The 16,162-nt window shown below is 38.9% G+C and overlaps 1 protein-coding gene across 1 annotated transcript; it reads left to right on the forward strand.

Annotated features, from left to right (window-relative positions):
• The first annotated feature begins 237 nt into the window (after nucleotides 1–237).
• TSEN15 (tRNA splicing endonuclease subunit 15) lies at nucleotides 238–15,836 on the forward strand. Its single transcript, XM_015816637.1, has 5 exons — nucleotides 238–416; nucleotides 4,647–4,728; nucleotides 6,178–6,313; nucleotides 13,316–13,338; nucleotides 15,292–15,836. Exons 1-5 carry the CDS (start codon nucleotides 249–251, stop codon nucleotides 15,471–15,473), a joined length of 591 nt encoding a protein of 196 aa, XP_015672123.1. The 5' UTR covers nucleotides 238–248; the 3' UTR covers nucleotides 15,474–15,836.
• The last annotated feature ends 326 nt before the right edge of the window (nucleotides 15,837–16,162 follow it).

Consider the following 16,162-nt stretch of genomic DNA (forward strand, 5'->3'; position numbering starts at 1 on the left):
TACATAGATTTGTCTCAAATTCTGTTGTCTCAAAAATATGTCTTGCAAATCAGGAGCTGGTAAAGAAGGTTTGTTAGTTTAAAAAAAAATCAGAAATTGGAAGAAGAAATTAAAAAATGAGAAAGAGATAAGAAAAAAAATATTCTTAAGAATGATACGTTTGCTTGCTGAAAAGAGGAACCCTAAAGCTCGTTTAAAAGTTTCGCGGAGGAACTATTTTGTTGCAACACCAACCGGAACGAAGCTGAATGACACGCGAATTGGGAATGGAAAAGTCGGAGAGCGATTGCGGAGAGGGATCAAAGGAGGAGGGAGGTTCGGTTGCTGGATGCTCCGGGTTTTTTGGCCGGGAGGAGGAAACCCCAAAGCCCGGGAAATGGGCCCTTCGAGAGGACTGGCTGGCAACTCATCCTACGGTTAGTAGAAGAAGAACTGGGGGAACAAAAATCTCCCTTCTGATACCTGGCTTGCTCATCTATCTGTAGCAAAGTTAAATTCTTGGGAAATGCATCATTCATTTTTCGTAAAGCCCAGAGCTGCAATTCGACAACTTCAAGTATGCTAAAATAAAATGTAGAAATTTAGTGTTTAAAAAGGGTGAAGATGTCGTTGATGAGTAATAATTTTTTAAGCCACCTTAAAGAAGTTCAAGTACAAGGTATAACAATAATATACTCTCTTAGGACGAGGAATGGTGTGTATGTGCCATAAGTAGCATGAAAGTTTAAAATGTAAACGAAATGAGAAATAACCTATTTTATGTTGGACTTTTGATTAGTGCAAGTTTGAAATGGTCATGTTTCTCAGTCTCCAGCAAAACGGAAAATAAAAGAATAAATGTGCAGAGCTGGATCTTGGAGCTGGAGGATCTTTGACCATACCACACATTTCCCCTGAGGATAAATGTTATATTTTAAAGACTGTAATCTTTGTCCAGCAACATATGTAAAAGAAAACATATGCATATGTAAAAGAAAACAGGTCCCCAGAATTAGTACTTGACCATGTGTTAAGTTTGGCCAAGCCTGGAGGAAGGGGGAAAGGAACTGGTGCGTTATACTGTGGCCATGTGCCAATAAATTTATCATAATCTGTAATTTATCACCATGAAAATGATGTATAAGTATTAAGGAAGAAGATATTAAAAGGGGGGGGGAAGGATTCTGGAGCATTTTTTTAAAAGAACTATTTACCGATTGCCAGTCTGAAAAAAACAGAATGCTTTTTTGATGTGAAAATTGGTTGTTCCATAAGAAGAAATCAATGGAATTGGTTGGCAGAGAACCTGGATTTCAGGTGCATGTAAGAATGAAGAAGAAGGAAGGCTGGTTTCAAGTAAAGAGGGTGAGCTTAGTAGTGCAACATTTGTGGAAATATTTTCATCTCCTCGCTATAATGATATGATATGGTTCTCTTCTGGAAGGCCCTCTCTTTTGGGTAGCCCACTCAGTCCAGGTCAAAGCGGATTGTTTTCATTACTTGTCAAGGGCATCTTCAGGGGATAAGTTTTTCTCTTTGTTGCAGTCCCTGCCCTCTTGAATGGTCTCCTTCCCGTTTGGATAACTCCCATCCATATGATCTTCAGGAAATTGATGAAGACCAGGTTGTTTTCCCAGGTCTTGCTGACATGGTGACTATGGACCCACTTTCCCCACATTTTGTTTTGCTTTGGTCTGGTTTGTTTTGGTTTTGTTCTGGTATTTTGTTTCTGGTCAATTTATACAATGGTTTGGGTTTTTTTAGTTGTAAGCTGCCAGAGTTATTGTCAAACTCTGACAAAATTGTCAATTTAGATAAGTTCATAAATTTAATTTTTTTATTTAGATAAGTTTAATTTAGATAAGTTCATAAATTTAATTTTTTTTGACAATTTGAATAGGACTTTCTTGCTTAAAATTTTGGAGGATATGGACTNGGACTTTGGTGATAATTTTATTAAATGGATAAAATCAATTTTCACTTCACAAAAGACACAGATAATTGTGAATAGGAAATTAACAAACCCCAGTGAGATACAAAAAGGGACACTGATGGAACAGTGGAAAAATATGTGGTTAAGAGTATTGAAATTTACCATGAAAGAAACAGGAGGAAAATTGAGTTGTTCAAATTTTGGTATTTGAGAACACATACCTTGGATAGCAAAGGTGACAAGCAAGTACTGAAGCATATACAACCAGAGATATCACTGGAAGACAAAGATCACAAAATTCTGCCTTACTTATATTGGCCACTGGAAAAGGTAGTTATGTTCAGATTGATCAGTGGTAAAAAGGAAACAAGGCCACCCAATAACACAGTGGCTAGATCAGAGCATAAATTGAAACAAACCGTACAAGATCAGAAAATGTGGAGAGAGCTGGTCTGTAGAATCACGTAAAATCAGACTCAATTGAATGAATTCTGTTGACTCTTATCTATTACCAATTTGTCTTGACCATAAGTAATTCCAGTTCTTGTTTAGAGGAAGCATGGAATAAACTTGTACTCTTTTTGGATCTAACCCTGACTCTTAATTTATTGCGCCTGACATTACTGTTGGTATATGAGTCCAGAAAAATCATCTAGAAAGTATAAAGATACTTCACATTTGTGTTGGAAATGTGGACAACATGAAAAGCCATTTTATCATGCCTGCTCTACTTGTTTAAAAAGCCAGAAATTTCTGGGTTCAAATACATATACTGATAAAAAGAATTTTAAAGATCAACATTCAATTTAAACCAGAACTTTTTTTCTTGCTGGATGTAATGGACAGTCAGTTAGAAAAGAGCCATGGAAGATTACGTTTAGAGGATACTGATGCAATATATGCAACGACTCTGAAATACCCAGAATGGAGAATGGTTGGAGAAGATGACATAACTAGCAGAGATGGCAAAATTAACGTTTGATTAGAGGAAGATCAACAACTATATTTATTAGTGACTACAAATCCTTTGTGGACTTTTTGCTGAAAAAAGAAAAGAAAAATGAACTTGAGATTTATGGAAAAAGGAAATTATGATATAATTTTAGAGAGGGTACAAAATATGAATGCATTTATAGCTGTCAAAAACATCAGAAGCTGCTTTTTTCTACTTTTTTCAAAATTTACTATTTTTCTTTATTTTTCTTTGTGGCTTTTACTCTTAAAAATTCTTCAATGAGATTGTAAATTAAAAATATATATTTTTAAGAAGTGTTTTTAAGGCTAGGTATATGTAAGTTCAGAACCCTTGACAATACTTCTCTTTATGAATTTAGATTAACAAGCAGATTTTTGACAGAATGCAGAATTCCCATGATCCATTGTATTACCATAATAACCCCTTCTTATGTCTTTGCTCTGTTGAAAGGGCACGTTTTTGCTGCTTTTATAACACAAATAATCTGAGGAGTAGGATTGCATTAGTCTGCTCAAGCCTACAAAATAAAAGCTTTATAATACAATTGTTTTTAGACTTTAAATTCTTAAGATACAGAAGATACTGTACTTTACTTCTAAAATTGGCTGAAGCTTTAAACTATGCCAGATGTGGGTGAAATTTGCCATAGCACTTTAGCAAGGCTGTTGCTAGATCTTCATATACAATCAGGATAGGCTGGATCTGAATCTGGTGATTTATTTTGAATTATGCATGCACATCAAAAGAAAATAAGATTTGACAATCTTGGCTCCTGTGATGGTGGGAAATCTCTGGATATCATCATCATGAAATCAACAGCAGTAATAAAATACTCGTTCCTGTGTTCCCTATTGGTATGAGCAATAAGAAAAGTATGATGGTATTACTAGTTTAAGTACTTTGATATTTAACATTTATTAGATTTTTATTCCACCTTTATTACTCAAAATGACAAATATATAAAAATACTCCTTCCTTCTAACAATAATATGCTGACTTCATACTTTTGTCTGGTTTTTTGCTCCAGATTTTGAGCTCCAGATGATGCTTAGATTCCAATAACAGCAACAGACCATATCCCCAGTTATAACAAGACACACACTAATCTTGGGTCAAATCCTTCCATGTCTGGATTCTGGCACAATCATCTATAACGTCTTCTTGTGCCAGGTGCTAAGCAAAACAGAGAAATAAATCAGTTCCAGCCCAGAAGCTTAAGGCAGAACTAGACCTGTTTTATGAACCATCTATGCTGCTGCAATAAATTATTCCCTGCCGGCTACAGTTTTTGGAGGATAGTTTTATTGGCATTTAAAACACAATCTGCAAGGTTTTTTTTTAACAGACTTCGTCTAGCGTTAAATGTTTTCACTGACCTTTCCCCCTCCCCTATTTTTTGAAAGAACAGTGCTGTGTTTTTTTCTCAGAGTTCTGCCAAAAAAAACCCCTCTGCAATTGATGGGAAAATATTTTCAGAAATTGTGGATACAATTCTGTTTGGATTTTGTTGCCTAGAGCAAAGGTCCCCAACGTTTTGAGCACCAGGGACCGTTTCCGTGGACCGGAGGGGGCGTGGTTTCATGCACTGCCTGTATCCCGCGGATGGGGCTTTGGTTGTTTGTGCAGACCGGTTTCTGGCATGCTGCGGCCCGGTGCTGATCCACGGACCGGGGATTGGGGACCCCTGGCCTAGAGTATAATTTCTGAGAACTCTGTTAATGGATTTTACATCTATTGCTCTCCATTGTCTTGTTTCAGTTCACAAAAATGATGTCATTGGAAGTGGCTGACAGCAGAGGGGTATATGCTGCTTTCTTAGTTTATTTGGACCTTCTAGAAGGTAAGTTAGTGGAGATAGCTTAAAGGGCAACCTGTAAGATTGGTGTATGTGTGTGTAAATGCTGTGGTATGTGCAGTATTGACAAACAAATGCCAAGAATAGTTTTCATGTGCTTCATGAAATCCCTGGATTTCTGCAGTTACAGTTTAAAGCTGTGTCCTGTTGAAGACTGGGATTCCAGTTATCTTAAATGTCTACAAGTCCTCCCAACTTTAGATTCCCTGGGCAAATCTTAGCACTGCATATACAAGTGAACCTACATGCACATACACCCAAACTACATTCCTGAAAAGGTTGCTTTCCTGTGTTAAAAGTAGTGGAGATACTGGAAATTGGAGTAGTCGGAGTGTCCACTTGCTTTAGTGCCTTTGCTTGTGAGTTGGAGAAAAAGCATTAGGATGTGCCTCCCTGCTTATATGGGGTGACGCAGTGGCTCAGCAGTTAAAACACTGGGCTGGTTGGCTGGAAAGCCATCAGCCCAGGGTTAAGACCTAGCGCCATGTGACGGGGTGAGTGCCTGTCCTTGCATCAGCTCCTGCCAACCTAGCAATTCGAAAGCATGCAAAGGCAAGTAGATAAATAGGCACCACTTTGGAGGGATGGTAACACTGCTTTGTAATGTCATGCTGGCCACATGAGTGTGGAAATGTCTTTGGATAGCGCTGGCTCAATGTCCTTGAAACAGAAATGAGCTAGCAGAGTAAAATCTGCAGGGACTCTTTTACTTTACCCTGCTTATATTGCTCTCAAAGAAGTCTGTTAGGCTGTAAGACTTTATATGTTAATGCCATGAACATAATATCAAACATACATACATAGAGCCCACCCATTCAATATGCAACAGATGGGTGGGACACAGTATGTTCTGTGGCCACTGACTGATGTCCTTTTGATATGTTAGGATTACCACTCCTGGAATCACACTATAGCACACACACAGTTCAGATTTTTTGACTAGGCCATTGCATGCAATTACATATGATTAGCACTTTTGGGGGCAGATTCTCTGACACCAACATACTCATGATGAAGAATTCTATGGCTTCCATGTGGTGCTAAACTACCATTTCTAGTATTTGTAGCCCACATAGCAAAATTGGGAAGGGTGCTAGGAGAGATCAATTACCAATACTGGGAGGGCCACAGGTTACTTTTCTCTGGGTGTAGTCTGCAAAAAAATCCTGCCAATCTTCTCTATTTGGACAGGTAGCTTACTAAATCAGATTACCTATTTCAGAAAGTTGTTGTGAAATTAAAGAGAAAGAGAACAAACACAGTTGAGGGAAGAGAGCAAGGCAGATGTAATTAATCTATATCTTGAGGTTTGTAAGACCATGGTAACTAAATGTGTAAATGCTGGCTAGAACATTGAGGTCCTTCAATGAAAAGGTTATCATCATTGTTTCATAGTTCATTCTGGTTTTTGTTACTCTCTGGTATACCCTTCAGTTCGGAACTGGCACGAGGTATCCTTCACTGGGCTAGCAGAGTTCCAGCTGGTGTGCCTCCATGGACGTGAGAAGGAAACCGAGCCTTTGCAGGTAGTGGTGCCAACTCCTGCCCAGGTATCATTCAGCCATGAGAGGTGAGTGTCTGCAGAGGTGTTGTATTATTTGTATTGTGGCTCCGTCTTGTGAGCCCCTCTTATCGGAGGAAGAAGGCTCCGAACATGAAGGAGAGGAGATGGCTAGGCCTCCCTCTCCAGGACCCTCCTCTCTGGCAATGCCTCAGGTGTCTTCCGATGGAGAAGAGATTGACCAGGAGCCAGGTGGTTCAGAGATTGGCCAGGAGCNCAGCAGAAAAAGAGACGTGCCAGAGATTAAGCTGAGTCACTGGACCACACCCCACAGGCTATAAAAGGGTGGTGGTGGCCATTTGGACCTCTGTGACGGACAAAAGCTGAATCTCTGGCAAAGTAGTGTGCTGTGGTTTTAAACTGTGTGTATTGTTTTTGTTTCTGGGTGTTTGGAGTAAAAGGTCTTGGCAGGCAGCAATGGAGCTGCTGCCAAGTTTCTTATCTGTGAAGTGGTGTCTGGAGAAGTCTTTAAACCCTCGGCTGGCTGTTTGGGTGTGTGGGTCGGAACGGGGACAGAACAATTTGTTTATTTTTGCAGTTATATCAGACTTGATCTAAATGAGAGCTCTCTGAGAACTCACAGTGGTATGAATGTGTATCAGGAGATATTTTCTTATTTTATTCTGGAGTAAGAATATTATCACCAGGTAACTCCATAGCTGAAAAGGAAATTTAGTCTGGATCTCCTTGGTTTGAATACAGCACCTTCACTACTGCACTACATTGTCTGTTTTCTAAGCAAAATAGCTTAGCGTTTAGCTTTTAAGTAGCTTTTCTCAATCTATTAGCTTCCCTCCTTCCTATTCTCTCCCTTCACCAAGTAGGGATAACAAAGAAGGGTAGTTCATTACTATCCTTTCTTTCTGTGGGTGGGAAAAAAGAAGGAAAAATCTATCAGGCTTTCTAAATATACCCATTGAGTACCCAAATACAGAGCACCTTTAAAACATGTGCAGATGGAAAAGTTATCCCTGTAAAATGGAGATTTGCAAAATTTAATGTGGTCCTTGGTCCTTCTAGTAACTGAAAAGTGATACATGAGAGGATGAGAAGAAAGATAGGCCAGAGAGTTCTGGGCTTCTCCCCATGACTGATTTATCTATATAAATAAAAATGTAAATGTTCGTTTGTTCAAAATCTTAAATCTCCAAAAGTTCTTCAATGATTGCTTTGAAATTTTGACACAACGTTGCATTCGAATACGCGCGTGTTTTTATATACCTACTATTATATAGATGTCACACCTGTGACAGGTAAAAACATGCTTTTTTTGAAAAACAGCGACGTCTGTTGGACGTAAATTTAACCAGACTGAGCCACAGCAATGCGTGGCCGGGCACAGCTAGTATAGAATAATTTCAGTGTGCACAATTTGTACAGATTGCAAAATGGAGCTTTGCTGAATGCCCAGTGTTGCATCTTCCTTATCTGCTATTCTTTGCTGTTATAAACTAGAGCACAGCAGGTTTAAAGGAATAGAACAGATAACCAAATTGTAAAAAATAGAAATGAAAGATTCATCAGTGGTTTTACATTTGGGGGTGTATCTGAATTTCATTATGGCAGTTATAAACAATGGGAATTCTCTGTTCTGATCTGATTTCTGGATCTAGCACCAAATTATGAAACATATCTGGCACTTGACTTCCAAGTGTGCATTCAGTTTAATTGGTGTTGTTGGAAGGCTCTTATTCCTTCTGAATCATGTTTAATGGCCCAATGCATACATGTATTAACTTTTTAGTAAAATTCATTTTTATTGATTGGAGTTATAATCAGGGACAGATAAATGGATGCAAAATTGTGAAGTGTTACTCCCATAAGTCTCAGCCAGGTAGGAGAATTATAATACAACTATATTCCCAACCTCTGAAATCATCCCTTCATCTTCTACATTCATTATGTTTTTTCAAGTTGTGTGTCTGTAAATCCGTATTGTGAAGACTGTCAGCTCTGCCTTTGGCATCTGAATGAAAGAGGCCCATTGCTGGATGGCAGATTGAAAGATCACTTAGTGGTCAATCTTTTTAGTACAGCAAATATTTAAATGGATAATTCTTTCAAGCGGGCTTCTTTCTACGTTTGGTTTCTGCTTCATGAAGATCTTTTGCCCAGCAACCCTGTGTGGCTACAGCACGATTTCGTCTCTAACAGTTTGTGCTCATCGTCTTATGTACTTATGCACCATTTTAGGACTACCAGATTAGAACTGCAAAAATCTAAATGGCTGGCAGCAGGGAGTTGCTGAAAACTTCTATCCAATTAAGTAAAATAATAAAATCTCATGTTTTGGCAAAACACGTGAGAGCTCTGTATTCTTATGTAACATACATATACACAAACACACACGTATCTGATTACACAACAATATGTAATGATGCTTCCACCTGAAAAGGATGCTGACTTCTGTTTTAGCTTTTTATGGAGTCCCAAAGATATAAGAAACCAAGATGTTGAGGTTCAAACCCGGGTTTAAAGAATTAAAAAAAAAAATCTTTGAGGCAGCTTTACCTTTCCAGGAAAACATTTTTGGATACAAAATAAATTCTTTGTAATCAAGAGGATTTTCTTCAGAGTGCTTAAAACCACACTCCAAATGATTATAGTAATCAGAGTAGATGAGAATGAGTAGCAGGTCCCAGGTTCTCTTTGGCTTTATTTTCAAAATTAAGTAATAAATGTTGCCTTTTAATAGGCTTTCTCATTCCTGCTCTCTCCTTCCCTGTTAGTAAAATTTCTACATTCATAGCAATCGGAGCTAATTTTCAGATGAGTGTAGAAGGTGCAGGTATTTTTTTTTTAAATTAGTTTATTACAAGTTTCTTAAAAATACAAAAAAAAAACCCAGCTAACTAAAATATATTTGAAACCAAACTATAAACAGAAGTAAAGAACATAATTACTATAATAACAAACAGAAAACAGGGAAAACAGAAAAATAATGAATATGCCACTTGTATAACTAGTATGAAACAAGATACGAATATTTCAAATTAAAAAGAAATAAACACTGTTGTAAAATGTCATGAAATCTGTGCCAAAGAGAAACAATCATTTATTATTTTAAAAAATGCCTTTTCAAAAATGGGAACAGTATATATCCAGTTCTTAATACCTGGAATAATAGTGCTTTTCCCATTTCACAAAATTATTCCCTTAGTAATTTCCCATATTTGATATAACCAACGTTTCCTAAAGCCAATCAAATTTCTGATTTTTAGAATATAATTCAAAGTAACATTACTCTAATATACAGTATATAAGTAGATTGATAGGAACATCTCAATGTCAACAGTGTTAACACTTTCTCATAAATCTAATGTTTTAATAATAAACTCATAAAATAATGAAGGTGCAGGTAATATGGAAATGCGTATTCAATTTTCCTCTTTCCCACTGGGATGTTCATTTTTGGCCCTATAGGGCTTTTCAAGTAGAAAAATCATCTTGCCCAGTCTCTGGATTGTTCTTTGGTTCACCACAGAGCTTGTCAAAATCCCCATTCATGGCAGATGCGCTGTACAATGCTTTCAGTGTATTTACAGATAAAGAGCTTCACAGTCTGATTCCTTTCTCTGTTCCTTTAACAAATAATCTTTGTAGAATGAATTCCGCCCCAACAGTGATGCCTGAGGGCATCAGAAATGCTGACTTCCTTAGTGCCAGAGATAACTTCCCGTATAGGATATTCACATAAATCATAACCAGCAGAGAGTAGTATGCAGACAATCACCTCACACATTCCTGTTTCAGGTGAAATAACAATGACATCTTTGCTACCGTGCTGACTGACTGTTTTGGTTTTGGGTTTTTTTTTTAAAACTTGGTATCAGTTAAAAAAGAATATGCCTGCATTTGAATAATTGCAATGGGGCATAGAAAGGGGCATTGAAGTTAAGAATTCAAAGGGACCGCTCATGATTATATGTGCATAATAAGACTTGGTGGAAATGGGAAAGGATGGAAAAATGCAGGTAGTTCTCGACTTAAGACCACAATTGAGCCCAAAATTTCTGTTGCTAAGAGAGACATTTGTTAAGTGAATTTTGCCCAATTTTACGACCTATCTTACCACAGTTGTTAAATGAATTGCTGCAGTTGTTAGTAACACAGTTGTTAAGTGAATCTGGCTTCCCTAGTGACTTTGCTTGTCAGTAGGTCTCAAAAGGGGATCACATGGCCTGGGACACAGCAGCCGTCATAAGTATGAGCCAGTTGACGAGTATCTGAATTTTGACCATGTGACCCTGGGGATGCCGCAATGGTTGTAAGTGTGAAAAACTTACATTATAAGTTTGAACTGTTACTAAACGAATGGTTATAAGTCAAGGATTATCTGTAAGGGAATGAGCTGATTCTTGCCATTTTGGAGTTAGAATGATAGATTTGATTTCTGATACTGACACTGGACAACAGGGAGGCATGGCCAATAGTGAAGGACATTTGGGCACCACAGTTCAGCAAAAATACAAAGGTTTGGAAGTTTCCCACCCCTAAACTAAAAGCTTTGCGGAATTTGATGGGACCGTCCAAGGGTGAATTGACTTGGTGACCTCATGGTCACATCCATGCAGCTTCTTTGGATAGTATGTAAGTGGTTTGTCATTGCTGCCTTTTTGTCCCTTTCCATATGCTCTGACCCATCTCAGCTTTTGAGATCTGCAGTGTATACATTTATTGGAATAACTAAGGGGAACAAATAATAGATATGAAGTGGAAGAGGTTAATATAACACTGTAAATGTAAATGTATGGGTTAAACTAGCACCTTATATTAAGACTAGAACTTATTTTTTCATTTCTTATAATGTAAAACTTTGCTTTTCTTCACATTGAATCCCATTTTGTTGGATAGGGCCCATTGTTCAAGTTTGTCTAGATCTTTTTGTATCCTGAGTTTGTCTTCTGGGGTGTTGGTTACTCCTGCAGTTTGGTGTCATCTGCAAATTTGATAAGTTCCCCTTCAATTCCCTCATCTAAGTCATTTATGAAGATATTGAAGAGTACTGGGCCTAAGATGGAACCTTGTGGTACCCCACTGCTTACTTTTCTCCATGTGGATGTAGTGCCATTGAGGATTACTCGTTGAGTACGGTTTGTCAGCCAGCTACAGATCCATCTGGTGGTTATGTTGTCTATTCCACCTTTTTCTAGCTTACCAAGGAGTAGGTTGTGGTCTACTTTATCAAATGCCTTACTGAAATCTAAGTATACTACGTCCACACCGTTTCGCTGGTCTACTAGTTTAGTCACTTTATCAAATAATGAAATAAGATTGGTTTGGCATGATCTGATTTTAACAAACCCGTGCTAGCTACTACTTATAACTTTGTTTCCTTCTAGTTGTTCGCAGATCTGGTTTTTGATTATCTTTCCTAGGATCTTCCAAGGTATTGATGTTAAACTGATTGGTCTATAGTTTCCTGGGTCCGTTTTTTTCCCTTTCTTGAAGATGGGAAGGTCCCGGTGATTTATATTCGTCAAGGTCGGATAGGTGTTCTCTTACCATTTCCTTGCTTATTTTAATTTTTGTTTTTAGTATGTCTTTTGCAGTGGTTTTTTTGGTATGTTGGGCTATAGTTTCTTTTTGTGTGAAGGCTGATGCAAAGTATGAGTTAAGCAGCTCTGCTTTCTCCCTGTTGCCTGTTATTTCCTTGCCATCTTCTCTCTTTAGTTTCCTTGACTTTTTTCTTCTTGTTAATATGTTGGAAGAAACTTTTTTTATTGTCCTTGATTTCTGTTGCAAGTCTTTGTTCGTTCTGAGCCTTTACTTTCTTGACTTCAGCTTTGCATGTTCTGGCTGTCTGCTGATAATTGCCCTTAATTATGTGCCCCTCTTTTCATTTTTTGTATTTGTCCTTTTTGTCTTTCAGTTTGTCAGAGAGATCTTTGTGCAGCCATGCTGGTTTCTTCTTGAATTTCTTGTTTTTCTTTCTCAATGGTATTATGCTGGTATGGGCTTTTATGATTGCATTTTTCAGGGTTTCCCATACTTCTTGGGTTGCTTTCTCCTTTAAGATTTTCATCCATGGGATCTTTCCTAGGTTCTCTCTGACTTTGTTAAAGTCAGCTCTTTTGAAGTTTAAGACACTGGTTGGATTGTTTTCTATTGCTAGTGTTTGTGTGTTGTGTCGTTTGTCCCAATGTGGAGGAGGAGGAAGAAGGGGTAGTAATCTGTAGGCCTAATTATTTTGGTTATGTTCTCAGCCATATCTTTGATTTTTGCTCCAGGGAGACAACATACCTCCCTTGATTGTATGTTTGGTCTGCAGATGGATGATTCTGTTCCTTTGAGGATAGAATCTCTTACCAACACTCTCCTTCCTTTTTTGGGGGCTGCAGTCTGGAGTGCTTTTCTGTTTATCTCAGGTGTGTTTGCTGATGTGGCTTTTTAAGGAATATTTGAAGTGACTTTTTAAGGGATATTTGAAGTTGCTTCTTTGTTAGGTGTCCGCATGTTTTCTATGAGGGGGAGGTTGTGGGTCTGTGTGTTTCCATCTAAGGGGAGAAATCGATTGCTCAGTTTTAATGGGGATGGTTCTGGTTGGATAGGATTGGACAGAAGGAGTTTGTTTGTTGTATGCTGTTTCTTTCTTTGAGCGTTGTGTTTCCTTCAGTGTGTGACATACCTCCATTTGTCTTCCTCCAAGGGTTTATCAGTAAGGTCAAATCCTCTGTGAGTTATTTGTTCATTATTCGCTTTGATTTGGATGCTTTGATTTGGATGGAGCTTTGTTTCGTACGTTGGGGTTTGGCTAGAGTTGCCTCTAAGTTCCTAACTTTTTCCTGTAGTAGTTCACATAATTTGCATCTGATGCAAGTATTGTCAACTTTGTTTTCTAGCAGGTTTTCATTATAATAGATGCAGTCCTTGGGGGGAAAAAATCACAAAGCTTTTAGAAACAGAGGGTAGGTATTAATAATACAGAGTACATGCTGCATTGATTTCAGGTGAAATTTAAATGAAATGGGGCTCAGTGATGACTTTTATTCCTTCCTTCCATTTTTCCAGGTTAAGACAGATCATGAAGAGCAGTCCGTGTTACGTCCGCTTTGGCCTAAGGGGTGAAAGATAGTGGGACCGTTATCAACTTTGTCTAAGATGTTAACAGATGATATTTAACTGCCTACCAAAACATTACGGTCTAGGAGGCCTGTTAGGACTTCTACGTCTGTCGTTTGTTCCCTCCTTCTTCTCTTTTTCTGACAACTCTACTTCCCCTTCGCCTATTCCGTTCTCTGGATTCTTCTAATGTAAATGAGTCTGATATTAAAAGGGGCAGCTGGAAGTTGGAACATTTGTTGGAAAATCCCCACTAAAGCTGGAGAACTGGCAAGATTCTCTTGTAACAAAATCAGACATCAAAGATGCCGCAGACCAGTTCTAAAATCTGTCTTCTATTCACAAGTAACATCAACAGTGTAGCTGTATTTCAATAAACCATCTTTTTTGGAGTGAAAGAGAATTCTACCTTTTATTTCGGAGGCAACAGTTGCCCTAATAATTTTATAAAATATCTGTTTATTCCAATGAATTGCTTTATGTGTATTACAATAAAGTATTCACAGTCCCTGCTGTAGTTACTTGTATGATTGCAGTCTCCTTGCAGTAAAAATTTGTTATCTTTCACACTCATATAAGGGGGGACAGGTTCCCCCCCCCTTTTTTTTTCTGTTTCAGATCTGGTGTAGCTGGAAAAGATACGGATAGCTGCCAGTATTTGCAATACCATGATCTTGTTTGGAGATAATTCTCCGGGAACCATTAGAACCATAAGAAATATTATATACGTAGCACCATCCAGTCTGTGTACCATATCTTCTACCTTTTTAAGGTTTATTGCGAGAATCCTATACTAAAGGAATGGAATTATCACCTCCTGGTAAACCAATTAAGATCAGGTTGCGATGGTAATTAATACATGTAACTTGGGCTGGACTTACATAATCGCAGTTTTCCAAGTTTGGATTGTAGACATTTGCTGTCCCAAGTAGGTAATATCATCAATGGACTAGTTTTGAAGTATGGCAGTGTGATACTACTACAAGAGTAGTGGGAGGATATTCTTTTTCTGTCCTCATTAGGTTGCTCGCTTGGGAGTCTTAGGTAGAGATAGGAGAGGTCTTTTGTTGTGTGGTGGTTGAGTGAGAGGGATAGTCTTGTTGTGACTTGAGGTGATGCACTAGTGCTGGGCATTTGTTTATATCTTTTCACAGGTCCCTAGATGGGCAGCAAGGGGGGGGGGGGCTCAGTGGTTAAGATGCTGGGCTTGTCACCTGGAAAGCTGGCAACCCAGGTTCGAGACCCAAGCGAGCACTGCCCTCTCTAATCAGCAACGACTAGTGGAGTAAAATCTGCAGGGCCTCCTTTACCTTTTTTTACCTTTTATAGGTTCCTAGATAGAGCTCTTCTATTGCAGGGCTTTTCAACCAGCGGTACGGGTACCACCTGTGGTACATTGGCACCTGGCAGGTGGTACGCGACCATCCTAGAAAAGTAGCAGGGGAGGGGAATGAGCTGAACCGGTGGCAGCACCGTACAAGCCTGAGCGAGAGATGGCTGGAGCTGCAGGGCTGTCAGGGCTCAGTGGAAGCGCCAGGATCAGCGCCAGGCTCCAGCTGGAGCTCAGCGCTGATCCTGGCGCTTCTGCTGAGCCCCGAAGAAGCGCCAATCAGCTGGAATGTTGCAGCATCTCCAGGGTCTTGTGATTTACATTCAGATGCTTGGCAACTGATTCATATTTATGACGGTCACAGTGTCCCAGGGTCATGTGAAGTGACCAAAACCTGCTGCAACCACCCAGCAGACGGGGGGAATAAAAACCAAATATCCCCACCCCCACCCCCACCCCGCTGCCAATCCTCAACAGAAATGCTCACAACAATGAAAACCTCGGACAGGAGGAAGAGCGCGGCCAGGCGGGCAGGCTCAGCTGTGGCTTGGGGGGGCACTTTTTTCAGTGCCATTGTAACTTCGAACAGTCACTNCAGGCACAATGCAGGCGAAACCGGATTCCCCACTTTCTATCACCCTGGCAATAGTTGAAACAGATTCTACAATTGTCTACTATAAATTGACGGATGGTTTTGTAATGCCAGATCCTCCGGACAATCCTGAAGATGCAGACAGCAAACAAGGGAGGAAGAAGAGAAAAAGACTGTTGAGATGAAGGGGAAGCGGATAAGGTTTCTCTGGATTCTTCTAATGTAAATGAGTCTGATATTAAAAGGGGCAGCTGGAAGTTGGAACATTTGTTGGAAAATCCCCACTAAAGCTGGAAAACTGGCAAGATTCTCTTGTAACAAAATCAGACATCAAAGATGCCGCAGACCAGTTCTAAAATCTGTCTTCTATTCACAAGTAACATCAACAGTGTAGCTGTATTTCAATAAACCATCTTTTTTGGAGTGAAAGAGAATTCTACCTTTTATTTCGGAGGCAACAGTTGCCCTAATAAGGGTACTAATTTTATAAAATATCTGTTTATTCCAATGAATTGCTTTATGTGTATTACAATAAAGTATTCACAGTCCCTGCTGTAGTTACTTGTATGATTGCAGTCTCCTTGCAGTAAAAATTTGTTATCTTTCACACTCATATAAGGGGGGACAGGTTCCCCCCCTTTTTTTTTCTGTTTCAGATCTGGTGTAGCTGGAAAAGATACGGATAGCTGCCAGTATTTGCAATACCATGATCTTGTTTGGAGGTAATTCTCCGGGAACCATTAGAACCATAAGAAATATTATATACGTAGCACCATCCAGTCTGTGTACCATATCTTCTACCTTTTTAAGGTTTATTGCGAGAATCCTATACTAAAGGAATGGAATTATCACCTCCTGGTAAACCAATTAAGAT

Source organism: Protobothrops mucrosquamatus, unplaced genomic scaffold (assembly GCF_001527695.2).
Source record: "Protobothrops mucrosquamatus isolate PMUCROS unplaced genomic scaffold, P.Mucros_1.0 scaffold472, whole genome shotgun sequence".
Taxonomy (NCBI): domain Eukaryota; kingdom Metazoa; phylum Chordata; class Lepidosauria; order Squamata; family Viperidae; genus Protobothrops; species Protobothrops mucrosquamatus.

Excerpts from the sequence above, each read along its gene's own strand:
- TSEN15 (XM_015816637.1), top strand. The coding sequence starts at position 249 with ATGACACGCGAATTGGGAATGGAAAAGTCGGAGAGCGATTGCGGAGAG. Across the intron at positions 417-4,646 it reads GGCTGGCAACTCATCCTACG|TTCACAAAAATGATGTCATT; the intron begins GTTAGTAGAAGA and ends GTCTTGTTTCAG. Across the intron at positions 4,729-6,177 it reads TTATTTGGACCTTCTAGAAG|TTCGGAACTGGCACGAGGTA; the intron begins GTAAGTTAGTGG and ends TATACCCTTCAG.